The following is a 20,842-nucleotide window of genomic DNA, read 5'->3' on the forward strand; positions in this document are numbered from 1 at the left end:
AGGTAATTTATTAAAATTATTATTAGTTATTTATAAATATATTTATAAATAAAACTCAATCATTATAAATACCATTTCATTTTAAAACCATAACTATCAAATCTCCAAAATTTTAAAACCATTTCATTTTACTTCTAAATCCAAACACACAAAATTTTAAAAACCATCTTATCACATCTCAACTCAACAATTTTACTACTATTTACAAATTATCTCAACTTATCTCATTTCAACTCACTAGCCAAATGAAGGTAAGATATTGGATAGCAAAATGGTAAATATGATTAATGCTAGATATAGTCATGAGTTGTGCAAGCGTCGTATACTCCTTCCGAAAAATATTGGGATCCACTATTAAAAATTTAATTTTTTTATACGGGTCTCATATTTACTCACTTTTTTAAAAAGGAATGCACATCGTTTGTGCATTCTATGATTGTAAATATCATTTCTCAAAACGTAGATATCACAGTTGTTTTCGATTTTCTTTAAATTTTCAATGGGAGTTCTAAAAAATTTTATAATTATAATAATAGGCTTACTACCCTCCCAATGCATTTTTACTATTTTATAGTGTATTTGAAATTTTTATTTTTTTATTAATTTTTTAAAGTATTTTTTTAACATTCTTAATCATTAAAAAAGAATTAAAAAAATATACAATTTTACTAATAATTATTTTCTTAAAGGTAAAAATAAATTAAAAAAAGTTAAAAGAAAATAAAAGACGTAATAAATATGTTTTTAGCAAAACAGTTTTGGAAGAAGCGAGAAGGAAAGTGGTACGGTACCGGAGGACCTACGCTACTATCGTTCGAAAATAAACGTAAAACTGAAAAGGTGGTGGAACTACAGTCAAGCTCACGCAAGCGGGTGTATATGCCCTTTCAATGGTGGCGTCTCGATGACAAGCTTAAAAAGGGTGAGTAGTTCCCTTGAAAAGAGAGGCATATTCAGAGCTGCTTCTTGTCAAATGTAATAGTGGCATCTCCACTTGCTTTAGATATAGGAACACCCGTTTTTCTTCTCTCTTGAATTACCCATACTTTCCTCTTTTGCTTTCTGGGCGCTTCTCATTTTTGTTGGCGGCTAGCTTCTCCCTCTTTCACATCATGAAAGTTTCTTCCGATGAGTGATCTTTCTCTATTTTTCCCTTAGTTGCCAATTTTTCATTTTTGCTCTTAATATATGAACTATTTTGTTCCAATGTTAGACTAATACTGAAAACCGAAAGATAGATGTGAGAATGCTAGAAAAACTCCCAGGTTTGATTACTCATCTTTAATTTTTTTTTTTTTGGGTTTCGGCTGTGCATTAGTTTGGGTTAATGTGAAGTTGGTTAGATATAGTTGTTCAGTGGTATCGTCCAGTCTTTTTGTTGTTTATTTGGCTAAATTATCTATTTAATCTTTTCTTTGTTCTTTTGAATAGTACTGTTGCAAGACAGAGCGTGAATCGTGATCATATTTCTTTTGAGTTGTTTACCTGGGGTTGTATAATTTCTTTCATATGGGTGTATTTTTTTGTTATTGACTGAACTGAGTGAATTTTAATTGTAGGAATACATGCACACACAAACACATATATATGATTCACTATCTCCAGAAGCTTTTGAATTCGAATTATTATTATTTTTTTAAAATTGTAACCGTAATTTTTGAATCTTTCTTCTTTTGCATCATGTGACTAGGTTGAGAAAACATAAAATATGATTGCCATATTTCCCAAGATATATTTATTTCACAGGTACTTATTTCCTCCTATCGTTTAAGGCAAAAAGAGTTAGGCCTTGAAAAGACTCAATAAGAGAAATTCATTGTTTTTCAAGTATTTTTCTTTTTTCCCCCTTTCTTCTTTTTTCTTTACAACATGCAATAGGATTGTTGGGTTGAAACTTTAGGAGTAACTGAGAATTCATGTTCAGTACAACAGTCAGATCACTTAATAGTTATGTATCAGTGGACAATTGATGAGTATAGAGGTAAGTTCCTGAATTATGAATCAGTGGAAGATTCATAGATTTGAGTGGTTGGAATTGTGGTGGTTTAATATTCCAGACTAACAGCTGTGGCCAGGACCTTCATAAATGGCATAATCATCAATAAGTAAATTATAATAAATTATAACTAGTCACCTATGGATTGCGTGGGAATTTTTAAAATTACTTAATGAAAATAATATGCATAATTATTTAGTTAATTTGGCTAGACATCATCATTATCTACAGGGGAATGGGAGGGAGAGAGGGGAAAAAAGAGAGCAAACAATTACCCATTAAATCTTCTAATAAAATTATTGCAAAAAGAAACCCAAAATGAAGAACAAGGAATTTGCAACAAAAAGAATACAACATAAATACTATTATAAGTTTAAAGACTTCAAAGTGTATCAAGACTCTCACGCATCTAAAGGTTTCCTTTTCTCAGAGTCCCAAGAAAATAAATAGTAATATCTATATGCATATGAAACATAATTAAAGACCTACCACTAAAGTAATTAATGTGAATCCCAGAGAAGGAGCAATGAATCAGTTACCTGGACTTATAATTGTAGGATGGCTTCCTACCACCAATGGCACATATGAGCCAGTGTTGTGGCCATTGTTAACCACGTGAATGAAGACCCGTTGGCACCTTGGCGTTCTCTGCACCAATCCCCTACTGAATTGGTAAGCAACTGGGATTTGAATTATTTTTTTGATTGGTAAACAAGATTTTATTGATCATAAGAGTAGGCAAGAGCCCAAGTATATGGGACATATACATGAGCAATGCCCAAGTGTGCTAATTTAGTGATACAAGAAATTCATGAAATGTCATGCCATGAAAATCAATTACAATCAACCAATGGAGTAAAGTACTGAAAAATAAGTTTCTAAGCTCATCCATTGACTGCTCTTGATCTTTCAAAACTTCTTTCATTCCTCTCCCTCCAAATGCACCACCATAAACATATTGGAACTATCTTCCATATTGAAGCAATTTGATAATTGCAATGCCTCTCCAAGAAGCTATGAGGTTGATTACCCTTCTCGGCCTCACCCAAGTAGCTGCGCTTGCTCTGAACAACATCACCTGAATGACCCCAAGAAAATTGTTGATTATGTCTCCATATTAGATTTGGGGTTAGATCAACATCTTGTTTTCTATATCAGATTTAGTAGGTTATAAAGTTATATAGCATCAGGGGGAGAACCCGGGGGGGGTTCGGAAAATGAAAATGAATAAAAAATGAAGGGTAGAAGAAAAGCTCAGATGTTGACAGAGATGAGATTCGCAAGAGGGGAGAAGATAAAGAGAAAGGGGCTTTTGAAAATTAAAAGAATAGAAAACCAAGGGTGTTTTTTGAGTAATAGTGAAAAAATAATGCTTGCCAAGAATGGGTAAACGATAAACTTTACTAGAGAAATGGCCGAGGTGGCTTAATAAGAACAAAGGAAATGCTTTAGAAATTATATATGCAATAAATAGTAAATATGGAAAAAACTTGACAAAATAGACAAAAGTAGCAGGTATGATGACTCTCTCCATGGAGAACTTTACAAGTTGGTAAGTTAGGTTAGCCATACAAGATATTCATAGCAAGATTGAGGGATGTAGAGTATCATGATTGTGATTTTTGTCAAAATATGAACTTAAGCATAAGATATTCATATCAAGCGTGTGGTCAATAGGTTTCTTTTAACCTTTGCTCGATGTAGAGAAGGGATGGAAAGTTGTAGTGCTGGTCAATAGCTCTCAAACAAATTCACTTACTGATAACATGCTCAGAACTGATGCAATAGATTTAAAACCAACAACCATGTACCCTTTTTGAAACAAGAATATCCTATGTTTCTACGCCATTTTGTTTTCTTCCAGATTCATGCTTCTCCTCCATTGAGTTAGGATTTATTACTGGATTGCCATGGATGTTTTAGAGTATGTATTTCTATATCTAGATATTCATTCCTTTTATGCAATTAATGTGAATGGAACATTAATTCACAAGTTTGATAGGTCTTTTTGTAATGTTTCTTAACATATTACGTAGCACTTCAGTGCCACAATGGGAATATGAATAAGCCACATAGTGTGGTTAGGTTATGGAGGTAGTCATGGGTGTTAAATCCCACATTGGCTACTTAGTGAATATGGGCTTTGTAAATGATTATAGGGAAGCTTGAAATTGATAAGTCTTTTTAGATGATAGTGCCTATGTGGTTAGTGCTTTCCCTAAGTTGTTACACATAGCTGACCTTGCCAGGTGGCTTTGATACCATATGTAGAAGTAAGCATGATTGGTAGAGCATGCATAAGGTAAGATAGAAAATTACAGTTTCCAAATTGTGAAAATTCGTCTGCATCAAAACATTCTTCATTGTAATGCCAGACAATGGTACTGATATTGTCGGAAGCTTGAATAATCTGTCAGCGTTTAGATTCTTGCTCGAATTTGTGTGATGACTGAAAACATTATATGGTTATATAATGTGGTTAATTTCATGTTATGTAACTGACAGAACAACTAAGAAGTAAGACATGCAGACATGATCTGGGTATATGTTGATGTTGAGCTTGAATTGATTCCTCATTTTGTCTCATTTAAAGGAACACCTCACCCCTGGCTTTCTCTGAAGTCTTTATCCATCAAAGTAGGAAGCATGCTTTGCCGTTGTCGTTCACCAAACAAGTATAAGAGATTGGATGCGAAGCTCGAAAGGAAAATGGTTGAGGCCAAAAAAGGCTCCTCAGGACATCATAATTTCAAGTCAATTGACAGCATAATTATGGAGTTTCCTCAGCTTAGAGATGGTTTGAAAAATATAAGAGCTGTGTTTGAACAGTATGGTAAGACTGGGTTGATTCCCATTTCCTAAGCTCTTCCCCCTTTCAAGTTGTTATCATTAATGTCTATTGTAAGGTGACTCTCTTTCTTTCTCTCTCATAGATGAAGACTCTAGTGGAACTATTGACAGAGATGAGCTAAATAAATGCTTACAGAAACTGCAACTCCATCTGATGGAGGAGGAGGTTGAGGATCTTTTCCATTCATGCGACATTGATGGCAGTGAAGGGATACAATTCAACGAGTTTATTGTTCTTCTTTGTCTTATCTATCTCCTGAAGGGGCCTTCTTCCTCCCATACTGTATTCACAATACGCTTCTATTGATCCTTTTGGTTTTATTAGAATGAAGCATGTGGTTGGGAATTTTTTGCTGAACAATATATGCAAGTGCTTTGGATTTTCTTTTCAGACATCGAGGTTGGGCTCACCACAGCTTGAAGTAACTTTTGATACCATAATTGAAGTATTCTTGTTTCTCGATAAGAATGGAGATGGAAAGCTGAATAAGAGTGACATGGTCAAGGCATTTAATGACCCCTCTCCTCGGGAGAAATCTCCTTCACACATAGCCCGGACACGATTCAGTATAAATTGCTTCACTGGCTATACTTTGGCTTTTGTTTTATTTGTTTTTCTATTCCTCGCCTCAATATTGTATTCTTACTTTTTATATTTTTCTGTTTGAATTAATGCAGAAGAAATGGACTGGGACAAGAATGGGAAGGTCAGTTTCAGGGAGTTCCTCTTTGCTTTCATCAATTGGGTTGGGATTGACACGGATGAAGAAGTGCCTCATACAGGAACTTAAACAAAAAGAGGACAGGTTGAAATTAACAGGATGTAAAGACTGATGAGGTCAGATTTCATTTGCGTATATTCCTAAAGCCTCTCAAATATGTAAAGACTTAAATATTGTCTCTAGTATTCATCATTTAAGATTTCTTCTTAGGTGTTTGAACTTTATGCCGTTTTAGGTGTTCCCTTATTGTCTAAATTCTAATGAAAAAAGCTTTGTTTGAACGGTTCTTTGAAATGGATATTGCAGACGTTTAGATATAACTAGAGCACGCTACATTATCACAAAAGGTACATAAGAAGACATGCTTCTTTTTGGTTGTAAACAAAATCTGCCTAAAAGTGTACAAAAAGCTTAAAAATGAAACTGTGGGCAAAATAATTATAGAAACAAAAGCCACATGGAAACTTCCTCAGCTAGCAGAATCCAGTTAACACCATCTATTTTCACTCCTTAATGTTACTTCGGGGACTATCATTGTATTCCTAGAGCTTGGATCCTGTTAATTATTGACACAGAGCTTGCATTTCTTTCTTTCCATTCTTCCCTGCTCTCTCTTTGCCCTGCACTCACAAAGCAGTCGTCATTCCCATTAAGTACACTTGTTATTTGCCTCATGCTAGGTCTTAATTGTGGGTTGGAGCTTGTGCAGGCAATTCCCAGTTTTACCAATCTCATAAGTTCTTTGTGATTGTACTCTTCATTCAACCTTATATCAGCCAGTTCTTCAAATGGTCTTCTCCGTGCCTCAAATTCAAGGACCCACTTCACCAATAGAACCTCCGGCCGCCTAAAGTCCACCGCCATCTGTCCACTAACCACCTCAAGCACCACAATGCCAAAGCTGTAGACGTCTGCCATGGGAGTTGCTTGACCCGATTCTATATACTCTGGTGACATATAACCGAATATCCCACAAACTGATCTGCTCGAGTCAGCAGTTACATGATTCCCATGTTCATTTCGTGTCAAGAATTCGGCTAGGGCAAAACAACCAAGTCTTGGGTTCATGTCTGGATCAATAATAACAGCGGATGAGGTAATGTTTCTGTGGATAACTTGTTCATCCCATTCCTCATGAAGATAAAGAATGGCAGAAGCAAGCGATCTGATTATGTTGTATCTGTGACGCCACCGCAGGATAGAGTGGTCAAATCTATGAACATGATGGAAAAGCAGATGACTTAGAAGGCGATTTGCTGAGTAATCGTAGACAACTAGCATCTCCCCTTGCTCAGTGCACCACCCACGGAGTTGTACCAAGTTCCGGTGGCGAAGCCTTCCTAAATTCTGGAGTTCATTTGAGAATCTTGCTCGCAGTGCAGGACAAGTCTTCATGCCAAGCCGCTTCACCAGGATATGGTGATGGTTGTCCAGGAAGCCATGGTAGGCAGTTCCAAAGTCCAACTCTGCTACCCTTTGGGATTCAGAGAAATTATTGGTAGCGGAAACGATTTCCTTGAATGATATTTCTCGAGGAGTCTCTACCAAGGGAAATTTTTTTGATCGCTGATAAATGCTGTCCAAAGAATTTGTATTTCTGTTTTCACATTCAGCAGTTGCATATATGGTTTCTCCGGTGGCTGTCACATAGTGCGATGACGCAGATGTGGCAGTTGTGCTAGTACTAGGTGTCATGGACCTGGTGGTGGTAGAATTGCTTGTGCTAGTGTTTGTAGGGGAGGATAAAGAGATGTAAAGAGGGTGGGACTGGAATGATGGGAGAGCTGGCAGTTTACCAGAAATGTTGCCTGAAAGTGTTTCCACAACCCACCTCATGTTTGGCCGTGATTCTGGGTTGTGGAGTGTGCAGAGGAGTGCAAGATGAGTCAAGAGCTCCATATCTGAAAGCTTGTAAGACCCATCTGGCAGCCGAGAATCCCCTGCTTGAAGAAGCTTTCCTTCCTCAGACAGCCTTCGGATCCAGTCAAGTAAAACTATCTGATCATCTGTATATGTGAGATCTACTGCCCGTCGACCTGACACCACCTCCAAAACAACAATCCCAAAGCTGAAAACGTCGGATTTTGCTGTTGCAACACTTCGTTTTTGGAAGCTCTCGGGAGGTAGATATCCAATCGTGCCACCAATTCTTGTTGTCTCTGCCAACCGAAACTGGTGATTTTGGGTTGAGGGTCTGCTGGATTGGTACTCGAGTTCATGTTCTAACCACCTTGCCAGGCCAAAATCACCAAGCCGGGCATTGTAATGGGAGTCAAGCATCACATTACTTGTCTTCACATCCCGGTGAATAATTTGAGTTTCCAACTGTTCGTGAAGATAGAAAAGTGCAGCTGCCAGGCCTCTGACTATGTTCCTCCGTCTCTCCCAACTGAGAGGTGCTGACCCCATATTTTCCGGTCTTCTAAACAGTATGCGGTCGAGGCTCCTGTTGGGCATATACTCGTAAACCAAAAGCAACTGGTCCTCATGAATGCACCATCCTCGCAACCGGACAAGGTTCCTGTGGCGGAGGGGAGCCACAGCCACCAACTCAGCCACGAAAGTCTTCTCAAACCGCTCCCCTCTCTCTGCCAAGCATTTAACAGCAACTACAGTTCCATCACTGGGTAGAACTGCTCTATACACCTTGCCAAAACCTCCACTGCCTAGCACTTCATCCTCACTAAACCCATTAGACCCTATATAAAGCTCAGCAAAGCTAAAGATCCTTGGATTATCTGCCCCAACCTTGTCCGAAAGTTGTATCCCATCTGTGTCGTGAAACACTGCAGATTGTTGTTTCCTTCGCCTGCCATGGTGACAAAAGTTGATCCACTTCGAGTCATAAACCCTGCACAGCAAATCACGGATCAAAGCAAGAACTTGATTGCCGCAGCCACGATAGGCATCTTTCTCGACTTCCTTTGCTGGTTTACGGACTTGTTCATCATCAACCGGATTGATTTCTTTGAACCCTGCCGGTAAAATGAGGCATAGGTGTTTGAGCTGCATGGAACTACTGGTGCTAGATGATGGCTCGAATAGCATAAGCTAGCAGTACATGAATGGAGGTTTGGAGGAAGCTTTTCAAAATCGTATACGAGTATTTTGTGATTCTTCAAATGCCTTTTAAGTTTTATCAACCGGCTAAGTTGGGACCTACCTTCTTTTATATGATGTCATTAGCGATGGTTAGGTTGCGTGGTTGAATTCTAAGCTATCAATCCGCCAAGTTGGAACCTGCTCCCTATGATGTCATCATTATTAATCTTCTTTCTGCCTCTGGAAGATGCATAAAATTCCAGTATTTACACAAGGAACGCTCATCATTCATACGCGGCAAACCCTGGAGGCCGTGAGAGCTGGAAAACACGAGTTCCTTGGACCGTGATATCTAGAACTGTCCAAATTTTCAGTCTAGAAAATTAGAGCTATATCTTCTAAGAATCTAAAGTCAAAGTTCTACGCTTTTTGATTATGTCAAAAAAAAAAAAAAAAAATTATATCAACAAAATACCATTAAATGTCTCACTATCTATGATATAACATTTTTTTTTATACATTTAGGAGATGAGGTTTCGAAGTTCAGACTTTCATTTTGAAAATTGAGTTATGCATTTTGAATAGGGGTGTAACCGGTCTGGTCCGGTCCGGTTTTGGATAAAATCTAAGACCGAACCGGTATGTATCGGTTTTATATTTTTCAAAACCGATTACGCACCGGTTACCCTCCTAAACCGGTACTTCCGGTTTTACCGATTTTCGGTCCGGTTTTCTAATTTTTTTAAAATGTAAATTTCACAATTTATCATTAAAAACTTATTTATAAAAAAAAAATTTTTGATTTAAAAAAAACTGTTTTATACTTTTATTAATATATTAGACTATATAATAATATTAATATTAGACTATTGGTATAGTTATAAGTTATATAATTAGTATTAGTTATAAACTTTTAGTGATTTAGTATTAACATTTTATGTAATAATTTATAAATTATAATAAAAAATTATTTCATATATGAATATATATGTTATATATAAAAATTCACATAAAAATTTATAATTATACATTATATATAAAACTTATATATTTTAATATTTAATATATATAAAATATTTTGTATAAAACTTATATATAAAAATATTTTTTTTATTTTTTTTAATCAACCAGTCCGGTCCGGTTCGGTCTGGTCCAAAAAATCCCTGAACCGGAACCGACCGGTTTTTACATTTTAAAAACCGGTTCCGGACCGGACCGGTTCAAAACCGGTAAAACCGGTTGGGTTCGGTCCGGTCCGGTCCGGTTTTTCGATTTTCCGGTTTGAATTTACACCCCTAATTTTGAAAATTGAGTTATGCGAATGAGACCACATACCTTTGGCTATAGGGGTGGGCTATTATGTCGCCCCATTTTGACTATTGGGCATACCGTCCAGCGTAAATTTTTTTTTTGACATTTTTTAACATATGTAAATACATTTAAAAAATTAAAAAAACACACAAATACATTTAAAATTACTTTCTTAATCACAAAGTAAAAAAAAAAAAAAAAGAATTTTTACCAGCGGTCAAACAGAGATGTCAATTTGGAGAGGTAAAGTAGACTTTTCCTTGACTATAGTATAGCATTTGGAGTACCTCATTCGTCTTAAAGGGTTTGTCGGAGGACTGCTCAAACTACATAGGTTGGTTTTCAGATGTGATAAAAATGAAGTGTCATTTACTGGGCCATGCATACGTTTTGAGGGTCAGATTCTCAAAGGGATGTCAACTTTTAGGTTGGCTTTAGGTTTTCCCTACTCATCTGGGGTTTATTGCTTCCCTGTGATTCTTTTGTCGGTTCAAGCTGGTCTGTACAGAATTGTGTAAACTTCGGCTTGATTGATAATGTGAGTGGATGACATGATGACATCCAAGTCATTAACATCTATGTGACGTAAAACACCACCGTTTTCACAGGATAAGGATCCTCTTTATTTTAAGTAAAATAGATAACATCTATTTAGGACTCTTTTGAATACAGAAATTATCTCATATTATCTGATTTTATTTTTTTTATTTTTTTAAATTTTTATACGAAATATAATAAATAATTTAATTTTTTCTAATTTTATAATAATAATAATATTAAATAATAATATTCTAATAATATTTTATTCAATTCATCTAAAATTATCTCATCTCATCTCACTATCTTAGCGAGCCCTAATGTAAAATATAAGATATTATGATCATTTTATAAAAAAGTATTTGTGTTTTGATTTTTTTTACGAATATAATAGCTTTCACCATAAGTGATGTGTTACACTTTCTGATCTAATTTTTTTTATTGGTGGACATAGTGTGATACGATCAAAATACCGCATATTTTACGCTAAATCTATCAATCTCATTTGATATAAAGAGAATTCTTTTTCTGTTTTTGCAAAAAAGTTAGGAGAAATTTAAAAAAGAAAAAGAAAAAGAAAAAAAAAAAGAGGTTGGAATTATAACGCCTCAATGGAAGGTCTAAACTACATGACCTATATTCTAAAATGACTAGTCAATGATGCAATTGAAGCCTCATTGAAACATTATAAAGAGTAAGAATTTTTCATTTCTAAGTAATGTGAGATCTCATACATCACCTATTCTTATCCATATTATATGAGGTATCACAATTTATCTCTCTTAAATTCCCGACTTCCTCGTCAAGTTTGTCCATTGTAGGTGGCACCGCTCAAGTTCCATATTTCTGATTGAGATAGGCTCTGATAACATTTGTAATGTCTTAATGGAAAACCCAAACCACATGACCTATACTCTAAAATGACTAGTCAATGATACAATTGAAGCCCTATTAAAACTTTATAAAAAGTAAAAATTTTTCTTTTCAAATAATATAAAATCTTATATCCTATCTATCCTTATCCATACCATATAAAATATCACAGGAATAAAGGCTCCAAGTTCATTGTTAAGTGAAGAATTTCTCCAAAAAAAGGTTCCATCTAATTTTGTCTTCAAGTCATAAGTGAGTAAATTGACAGATAAAAAGGGATTAGAATATATGAATAAAATGAAAAGCGATTGAGATAGATAGATGGATGGCCTCGTTTGTACACGTAATTCATTTCAATCTATCTTATTTTATTATAAATTTATTAAATTTTTACATAAAATATAATAAATAATTTAATTTTTTTAAATTTTAAAATAATTTTTTTTAAATTTTTATACAAAATATAATAAATAATTTAATTTTTATTTTATTATTCACATATCATTTTAATCAATCTTAACTTATTTATAAATCTAAACCAGTCAATGATATAGAATAAGATAACATCACAACCACAATTGAGAAGAGATGGGGCCCCAAGTGTAAATCAGGGCGCAGTTGGACGCTGATTGTGGGACCACATCATTTAAAAGGGCTTGTGCATGGCGGCAAGAAATAGAATGCGTTTGGACTGATATTGTGAGGAGTTTCTTTTGATAATGTTCGTGTGGTTCTTGTTAGTTTGGGTTGGTTGAATGGGTCGCCTACTTTACTTTCCATTAATTGTTTTATGCATGTTTTTGTCTTGGAGCATTGACATCCGATTGTGTAATTTTGTAGACAAAACCTAGCTAAAAGATTTTAAAATGTTTTGGATGTAAGATTTTTTTTTTCTTTTTTTAATGTTTGGACTGAGAATTTTTTTTTTTTTAGAGGTGTTTTTCTTCGGAGTTTGAAAATGTGGTGTCCATAAAAAACAAGCATGCATAAAAAGAATGTGAAATTATATTTGTAGTCATGATTGAGTGCACAAGCGCTGCGTAATTTATTTAAAAAAATTGAGTAAATATGAGATTTATATGAAAAAAATATTAATTTTTTAATAGTGGATTTCATTTTTTTTCAAAAGGATTGTGTGACGCTTGCGTACTCTACGACTATATGTAGTATTACTCAAAAAGAATTTATGTGAGATTTTGTTGAGTCATGTAAAAACTTGTTTTATTTTTTTGCTTGTTACGAAAATCAAAGTAGGATATTTGAATGTTTCAAAATTAGTGTATAGATATTTGAAGGGAGCAGCTATAGGCCGGTCGGTTGAGCTTTTCAATTTTACACCCACTAATAAGAATTTGACATGTAGGAGGTTCACTAAGTTAAACAATAGGAATGCATGTAGAGCATTCCATTCATTATGTCATCTTCTTCTTAAAAAGACCTGATTCTCCTCTGTGGCCTGTCCCCTCCCAAAAAAACCCAATCTCCCCCCACCCCTCCCTCATCACTCGTCGTCCCCCTTCCTAGAGTTGCTCGTTGTCACTCGTAATTTATGTAAGTAATGAAAATATTGCATGGGTCTTGTTCCTTATTCTAATTACCTGTTCTAAAATCTAATACTTCTCCACATGGGCACCGCATTGTGCTCTTATCTCTTGAGGTTTACCAATCAAATATCATATTGTTAATTGGCAATCAAAATTGATCATGTTTGCTCCACTGGTAATCTCAATTGCATTAACCTTCATATGACTAACTCTCTCATTTCTGGTGAGTCAATAGGCCAAGTGGCATCCAGTATTTCTTTAGATTCTTTACTAGAGGTTTATCACCTTCCTTCAATGCTCTCTAATGGAAAGTCACGAGGGAATACACCTATTATTATCCAACCTATTAAAGCACCACTGTGGCATTCTCTTTGGGCATAACAAATTGGAAAATTGGCTACTCTCTTCCTCATCTCCAAAAACGGATAAAAGAAGGGACTAACAGAGACCAACGAACAAACAAAAAGTCAGACATACCTAGAACCAACTCCTACAAAAATGTCATATATACTAATTTCCCTTATCAATACCATAAGATTATTCAATACAGACCAAGCTTTACATATATTCTAAATAATACAAATACTAATCTTACCAGACAATATTTTCACAAGAAGTTGCAATGGGAAAAATAGACTTACGGGTTCAGGTGGTTCAGTGGGTTCGACTGGGGAGTGGGTTTTAGAGATGGGATGTGATGGGTTCAATAAAGCTCCAGTGAGGTTTTCGACGGGTTGAGACGAGGGAGATTTTCGAGGTTGAGAAGATGGAGATTTGTGAGGGAGAAGACGATGGGTTAAGAAGAGGGAGATTTTCGGTGAGAAGAGGGAGATTTGTGAGGGAGAAGACGATGAGTTGAGAAGAGAGTTTACACTAGATTCACACTTACAGTAAAGTCTCATGAGATTATTACGTGTCTTAATTTCATTGGTGGGATGTAAAACAAACAAAGTCACCCATCTGGTTTGAACATTTTCTCATATTTGAATTGAGAATTCAAAACTTTTCAAAAACATTAAAGTATGTATCACCAAACAATTAAACATGACTATTATGAGAGTGGTGCACGACCGCTATTGATCATTTCGTCTCTTTTTGGGCAATGGTCCTGAGAACAACAACGATGGCCACATCTCGTGAAAATTATTGCATTTGAAAGATTGTTATCTCAACCTGTGATTTGTGAAGTGTGAAGTCTCTTGCGTTGATATTCATGCAAAGGTTGGGATTCTTTGTGGTTAATTTTGTGTTGTCTCTTTGAAGGGGTTGGGGGACCTTTGTTTGTGATATTGACTGCTCAATTTTTTCAATGACATGACAATAAAACTTGCTGGAGTTTAAAAGAATTTTGAAATTTCTTTATCGACAACTTTTTTTATTTTTTTTTAGCCACAAATTTCCAATTTTGAGGGACTAAAGAACAAAAATCTCCACTACTTTTTAAAAAAAAAATAAAAAAATTAAGGTTTCTTTTATATAGTAAAAATATTTTATCTCAATTTATTTTATTATTATAATTTTTTTAAATTTTTATATAAAATATAATAAATAATTTAATTTTTTTAAATATTAAAATAATAATAATATTAAAAAATAATATTATAATAAATATTTTATTTTATTTTTAATTTTTATTTAAAATTATCTTATCTGATTATTCAAACCCACGTGGGTTGATGATGGGTATTTGGAATTCTAATTTATCTCAGACTGTAATTGATGTGATATATATGATATTATTCATAAAGAAGTAGGCCCCATTTTGAATTAAGCAAGGTTGCAGGGTTGCAGCTAGCTGGATTCTGTCAAAGATGATCTAGAACTCTTCGAAGTTTGGGTAGAAATCCGAATGTTTCAAATGAAAAACAAAGACAATTACATTTACAATATTTATTATTATTTGTGTTTATTTTTTGAACAATATTAAATGTTAAATAATGTTGTGACTCACTTTATCCATCCATCTTTCTTTTCATTGAAGATCTTCAAATTCAAATAAAAACTTAGAATGGATCTTTTTATCTACAGAATACTATAGAAAGTGTTGAGTTTATTGCTCCATCTTAGAGCACTCCCAATGACTTTTATATTATATAAAAAATATAAATAATTTAAAGAATGATTCCAAAAAGAAACTCCCTCCGATTATATAAATTGAATTGTAAAATATATTTAGTTATAATATCCTGTTACATGTAGAGGGTACTGTTCATCCTGTAAATTATTTTTTTTTATTGTTGATATTTCATTTACTCCCTTATTTTTATTTATTTTAATTTTTATCATATAAGCAAATTCTTTTTATTGTTCATCATTTAAAACACATATATTTCATTTTCTTCTAAAAAATATCTTAGAATTATTTTTAAACCAAATTTTCATATTTGATTTTATTTTTAATTGTTATTTGGCTTATATATTTTTGCTTTATGTATATAGGACTGAATTATTTTACATTGTATATAAATATAATTGCAAATATAAAAAAATATATGGATATTGTAAATTTATTGGTAGAAATGAAATATTTAAAAAGAATAAAAAAAGAATATTTAAATGATATAGAGAAAAAATAGATAAGCTGATGGATGACATATTGTAAAAGTCAGTATGTAAAATAGAAAAAATAAGTTTTGGTAATGTATTTTAAAAGATAAGATAAAGAATCCATTGGAAGTGCTCTAATCCACCAATGTAACTGTATTTCTGTCCAGATATCTTACTTATATTTTAAAACTTTTGCTACAAATCAACTACTGTTCACATCACACCTCATACACCTATAACTTTTTATAGGGTGTGTGAGTGTTTTTTTATAGGATGTATGATTGTTTTTTATAGGATGTAGATTGTGAAATAATAAATAGTAACTGATGAGAATAATTTTTTATCTTAAACCATCCTTACAATACTGTAATCTTAATTTGCAAAAAAGTCATCATCTGGTTGGTTTATAAGGAGGTTGATATATCTATCCAGAGACTATTATTGTATGATCATGAACTGGTTTTTTTCAGGTAAACAACACGTGGAAATGACAAAAGGGACTCAACAAATCACCTTTTAAATTTGGTCGTACTGCTCACAAATTAGATCTACCAATAACATTGAAAATGAAATGAGCAAAGTTAGTTTGACAAAGATGAAAATAATGTCATTTTCTCCCACTCTTTGTGGTTTGACACCAACCCAATCCCCTCCCCCCAATAATTGCGCTTTTACCAAACCTAAAAGCTAAAAGCAAGCCCGAAAGCCAAAAGACTTTTGTGGAAAATTTCTAAATAGGAAAAAAGGGGTTTTCTAATTCCTAATGTTTCCATCAAAGGAAAAAGGTGGGTGGTTCCGTGAGTTATGCATTTTTCAGGGTATTTGGTAAATCAAAAAGAAGAAGGAAAAATTTAATTGTAAACGATTCTACGCATTAATATATGTACTCATTCAATATGATTGGTCAGAAAGTAGATTTTATTAAAAATAATGTTAATTTGAATTTCGAATATGAATGTAACAACATTAATACTCAGATTGGTACATAAACTTGTTTGTATGTAGCAAAACTCAAAGAAGAATTCTATGCATCAACTGCTATTCATTTTCACATCTCATACTTATACTTATAGTGACTGATGAAAAGAATTTTTCAACCAAAAAATTGGACCAACCATAAATAGTATTGGAATTTGCAACAATTGTTCTTACCTCTTGTAATGTTCTTCATTTTTCATGATTGGCATGGGTTATTGGTCCTTTTCTCCTCTCCTATCTTCTAGAACAAACAATTTAGGAAAGTAAAGAGAAAAGTTGTTTCCATTTCAATTCGAATTGCGATATTTTAAATAAATTTTTATTAATTTATAAAATTATTTAAAATTATCATCTCAATAGAATTAAAATTAAAAAAATTTAGAAAGAAGAAGAGTAACATAATTTTCTTATATAAATGATATTTAGATAGACTTTTAGCTCGTTTGGATACACAAATCATCTCATATCATTTTATCTCATAATTATATTTTTTTTTAAATTTCCACACAAAATATAATAAATAATTTAATTATTTTAAATTTTTAAATAATAATAATATTAAAAAAATAATATTCTAATTAGATTTAATTTAACTCATTTCATTTCATCTCATCTCACTATCTAAACAAATCTGAACGAATGACTAGGCAAAATATTTGAAGAGACATATGTCCAATATTTATATTCCAACAAGTTGAAAGGGTAGCACTCAAACTTATATATATATATTATATCTCTTTTTGTTTTTGTTTGTTTACATAATTAGGAGGGAAGTGGGTTGAAATCTGCTAATAAAACCAAACCCGTAAAGGTTGTGATGACATGATCAGTTGGAAATTAATATGAAAGCAATAGGGGAAAATTATTTTGGTATTAAAATATTAAAACTTTAGAAGATGAGATATCAACGTTGAAAAGCATGGATGCAAACAAAACCTTCTAATTTTTTCAAAACTCAAATAGTAAAATACTTAATTCCACCTTCCTGGTTTTGCAAGCAAAGCTCAATTTTAGCCAACTTTTTCCCACCCAAGGCTTGCTAATTGCTAATTAAAATAGTTTTTCTACTCATCATTCCTACACTACATACCTGCCAAGAAAAAAAAAATAAAAAAATAAAAACTAAATACAAGTATGTGGTATAGAGATGGTGGATAGAATTTTTCTAATTAAAACGCTTCATTTAAAGAGCGTGTAACCACGCTTTCCTTACAAAAGGCATGCCAAAAAAATGATAAATTTGTGAGGCTCACTTTATATATCCATATTTTATCTTTAGATTTTGCTATTCTTCAGTCACTATTCACATACATACCTCACACCTGATAGATAGTGAATAGTGACTGATGAGAAGAATTATTTTTTATCTTTTTCTTGTTGACACTTTCTTAGCAAAAAGCAGTTGAAAAAGTGGTTGTTTCAAATTTTTGTTTTTAACATTTATTAAAGACAAAGTTTGCTGCTGGTCCAGTTTGGTGACACAGAAGACATCATATGTCTCCATCCATTCACCCTCAATCTAAGGAAGTATTTTGTTTAGAGTGAGAGATAGAGAAGGGAATTAGTAGATAGAGGAGGGAGGCTCTATCTACATTCACTGGGATTTTTAGAGAACCAACCTGCATGTAGCATTATTTTCACCCTCAGATTAGTTTTATTTTAAGTGTCTACTATCTCCATTAAAAACAACACAAGCTGGTGTAAATATCACTTACCTGTAATCATTTTAGAGAAAATATTTTTATAAGCCTTATTTTTTACATACCCAACATATCGTCGATGTAGAAACTTTCCACATCAGCTATGCTAAAAGGTTGTTAGTGTTTTCATTTTTTTAAAATTTTAACGAGTTCCACCGTAAGTGACGTGTTAACATCCCGGCTTATGTGTAACAAAACTTATTAGTTTAATATTTTAGAATTTAGAAAATGACAAATTTACAACTTTTTTTTTTTACAAATATTTTACAAACTGTAATTTAAATCGAGAGAAAATATGTAAAAATTGAAATTATTTTTAATGAAGTTGTAAAATCTAAATTATTTTTAATTGGTGGTAAAATAAACAGTATGAGCTGCGTATTTATCATTATCATTTTTATTAAATCAGTCTAATTTAAAAATAGGCCTAGCTCAATTAGGAAAAATCAATAATCAGGGCCGGCCCACTTAGGCCGTAGAGCGGCCCAATGAGGGTACGTAGTGTTGTTCTGGAAATGATCAAAATGGGTCATTGGGTCACGGGAGATTACTTGTAGTCTTGTATGATTTCAAGCATCATCACTGCCAATTAATTAATTAATTATATATTCTTGATTCTGCTCTACGTGTTTAATATTTTGTATAGAGAAATGATAGTTGCAGTTGTGAGTATGTGAGCGTTGTATAATTATTTTGAAAATAAATAAATAAATATGAGACTTAAATGAAAAAAATTAATTTGTTAATAGTAAATCTCACTATTTTTCAAAACGACTGCAAGGAGTTTGTACACTTCACGACTATATGTAGCATTACCCTTTTGTATATTATCACATATCCATGTTTAAGACCTGTTTATACACACACACACACAATGATAAACTTACAATTAGTCTATAACTAATTTACAATTCAACTTAAAATGAAGAGTATTTATGTAAAATTAAAATAATTTTTTAATGAAGTGTCACAATTATATTGGTTGATTTAAAATGAATTGTAGAATAATTATAAAAGAATTGAAGATATATCATTAGACATAATATAAACTCATATGAAATTAAGAACGTGTTGCCCGGCCCCCATAATGTATTTGGACTTCTTTCATTGTAGTAGGCCGTTTTGTCTAACTCAAGTTTCACCACCTTTTTACAAGGTTTGCGATTGTAAAAAGATCTCTCCTTTCTCAAGCTTCCTTCAAAACTTGATCGTTGAGGATATCAAACAAATGGTTCTTTTCTACTGAACGAATGAAATATGTGAATAAACTTATAGTTCTTGATCATGTCCTTGCTAAAGATATGACTTTTTGTTTTTCCTTGTTAATAGCTCATTCAAGATAAGTACACCAAAAGTAAAAACATCATTCTTTTATGGGAAATGATAGTTACAATCGTGAATGGGCAAATGCCGTGCAATCACTTTAAGAAAAACGAATAAATACGAGACCCATATGAAAAAATATTAATTTTTTAATAGTAAACTCTACTATTTTCTAAAACGACTGCACAATACTTACGCACTCTATAACTATATGTAGCATTACTCTTATTTAATATAAACTAACTTGTTTCGAAACAGTTCCTCTTTGAACGGTAAAGCTGTTCTCGGCCATTTAACCGCAGTCAATGCAAACATGACACCTCAGCTATACACAAATTAAAATCATGAGGATCACCCATGGGATTTTTTCCTAGAAAGATCTATTTTGTTTTTCTAATTTCCTCTTCTACCCGACTGTGCCTCTTGGCTTCCACCACCCATTGCCGCCACCAGCAGTTAGACGCCAACGTCGCAGCCATAGAGTTCGAGCTTGCCATTGAGTTCAATGACAGTACATTATTGCCACCCAGTCCGATCTATTTTGTTTTTCCTCCCTTCGCTACCGTCATCCTCCAACAACGCCAATGCCATTGGTACATTATTACCACCCAGTCCGACGCTAATGTACCTATTCCATCAATAGGTTGTATCTTTCAGCAATTCATTATGTGGGTTTGTGCCAATCATATGTAAAAGTAAACTTTGTCTTGATAATCAATGATATGAATTTTTTTGTTTTTTATCGTTAATGATTTGATGATATTGAGAATTAGATATATTTATTTCATCACAGAATTGGCACAATGCAAGACCAACATTTGACCAGCATGGCTTCCAAAATCACAAACCAACTATACCCTAATGGAAATATGCAGAAAATAGAAAAATGCGAGGAAACAATGCAATGATAGAATGACAGAGTCCAAATGAGGAAAATACAGATTCTATATTCACGTCATGGATGTACAAGTGCTCTGCCATATATAGACAAAAGCTTAACCGTATAAAAGAAGAATAAAGAATAACTAAAAAGAATATATCTTTATAGCTTATTGTAACAACTCTATAACAGAAAATATTCCACCACTACGTTCTGGTGTCTTGTGGCATACGTTCTGTGATTTGCTTGTCTGGAGGAACCAGAGGAACTTGAGAGGTTTCATGTGGTAATTTCAACATCCCCCCGCAAGATGGAGAGTATATGTTAATAACTCCCATCTTGGATAGTAGTTTAGTGAATGCAGGAGAATGCAAAGGCTTGGTCAGCAGGTTTGCTAATTGAAGACTTGAGGGAATGTAAGCTGTGACCACTTGTCCGTCTAAGATTTTATCTCTAATTAGATGACAATCTAGTTCAATATGTTTCGTTCGTTCATGGAAGACGAGATTTGCAACGATGTGGATAGCGGCCAAATTATC

General features: G+C 33.4%; 2 protein-coding genes across 6 annotated transcripts; one reads left to right on the plus strand and one right to left on the minus strand.

The window, feature by feature from the left end:
- Positions 1 to 869: 869 nt before the first annotated feature.
- On the plus strand, positions 870 to 5,824 carry LOC109003452 (probable calcium-binding protein CML22). Of its 5 annotated transcripts, none has more exons than XM_018981583.2 (6): positions 870 to 922; positions 2,554 to 2,668; positions 4,590 to 4,829; positions 4,930 to 5,129; positions 5,239 to 5,413; positions 5,525 to 5,824. In XM_018981583.2, exons 3-6 carry the CDS (start codon positions 4,643 to 4,645, stop codon positions 5,635 to 5,637), a joined length of 675 nt encoding a protein of 224 aa, XP_018837128.1. In that variant the 5' UTR covers positions 870 to 922; positions 2,554 to 2,668; positions 4,590 to 4,642; the 3' UTR covers positions 5,638 to 5,824. The 5 variants fall into 5 exon arrangements, with proteins under 5 accessions (XP_018837128.1, XP_035548132.1, XP_018837127.1 ...); XM_018981582.2 differs by lacking the exon at positions 870 to 922 and adding an exon at positions 1,438 to 1,746; XM_035692239.1 differs by lacking the exons at positions 870 to 922; positions 2,554 to 2,668 and adding an exon at positions 1,096 to 1,265 and having other exon boundaries at positions 5,525 to 5,791.
- A 53-nt stretch (positions 5,825 to 5,877) lies between these two features.
- LOC109003451 (receptor like protein kinase S.2) lies at positions 5,878 to 8,990 on the minus strand. Its single transcript, XM_018981578.2, has one exon. It carries the CDS (start codon positions 8,614 to 8,616, stop codon positions 6,100 to 6,102), a length of 2,517 nt encoding a protein of 838 aa, XP_018837123.2. The 5' UTR covers positions 8,617 to 8,990; the 3' UTR covers positions 5,878 to 6,099.
- Positions 8,991 to 20,842: the final 11,852 nt, after the last annotated feature.

The sequence above is a fragment of the Juglans regia genome, chromosome 7 (genome assembly GCF_001411555.2).
Source record: "Juglans regia cultivar Chandler chromosome 7, Walnut 2.0, whole genome shotgun sequence".
Lineage (NCBI taxonomy): Eukaryota > Viridiplantae > Streptophyta > Magnoliopsida > Fagales > Juglandaceae > Juglans > Juglans regia.

Excerpts from the sequence above, each read along its gene's own strand:
- LOC109003452 (XM_035692238.1), top strand. The coding sequence starts at position 4,529 with ATGATCTGGGTATATGTTGATGTTGAGCTTGAATTGATTCCTCATTTT. Across the intron at positions 5,130-5,238 it reads GGCCTTCTTCCTCCCATACT|ACATCGAGGTTGGGCTCACC; the intron begins GTATTCACAATA and ends TTTTCTTTTCAG. Across the intron at positions 5,414-5,524 it reads CATAGCCCGGACACGATTCA|AAGAAATGGACTGGGACAAG; the intron begins GTATAAATTGCT and ends GAATTAATGCAG.
- LOC109003451 (XM_018981578.2), bottom strand. The coding sequence starts at position 8,616 with ATGCTATTCGAGCCATCATCTAGCACCAGTAGTTCCATGCAGCTCAAA.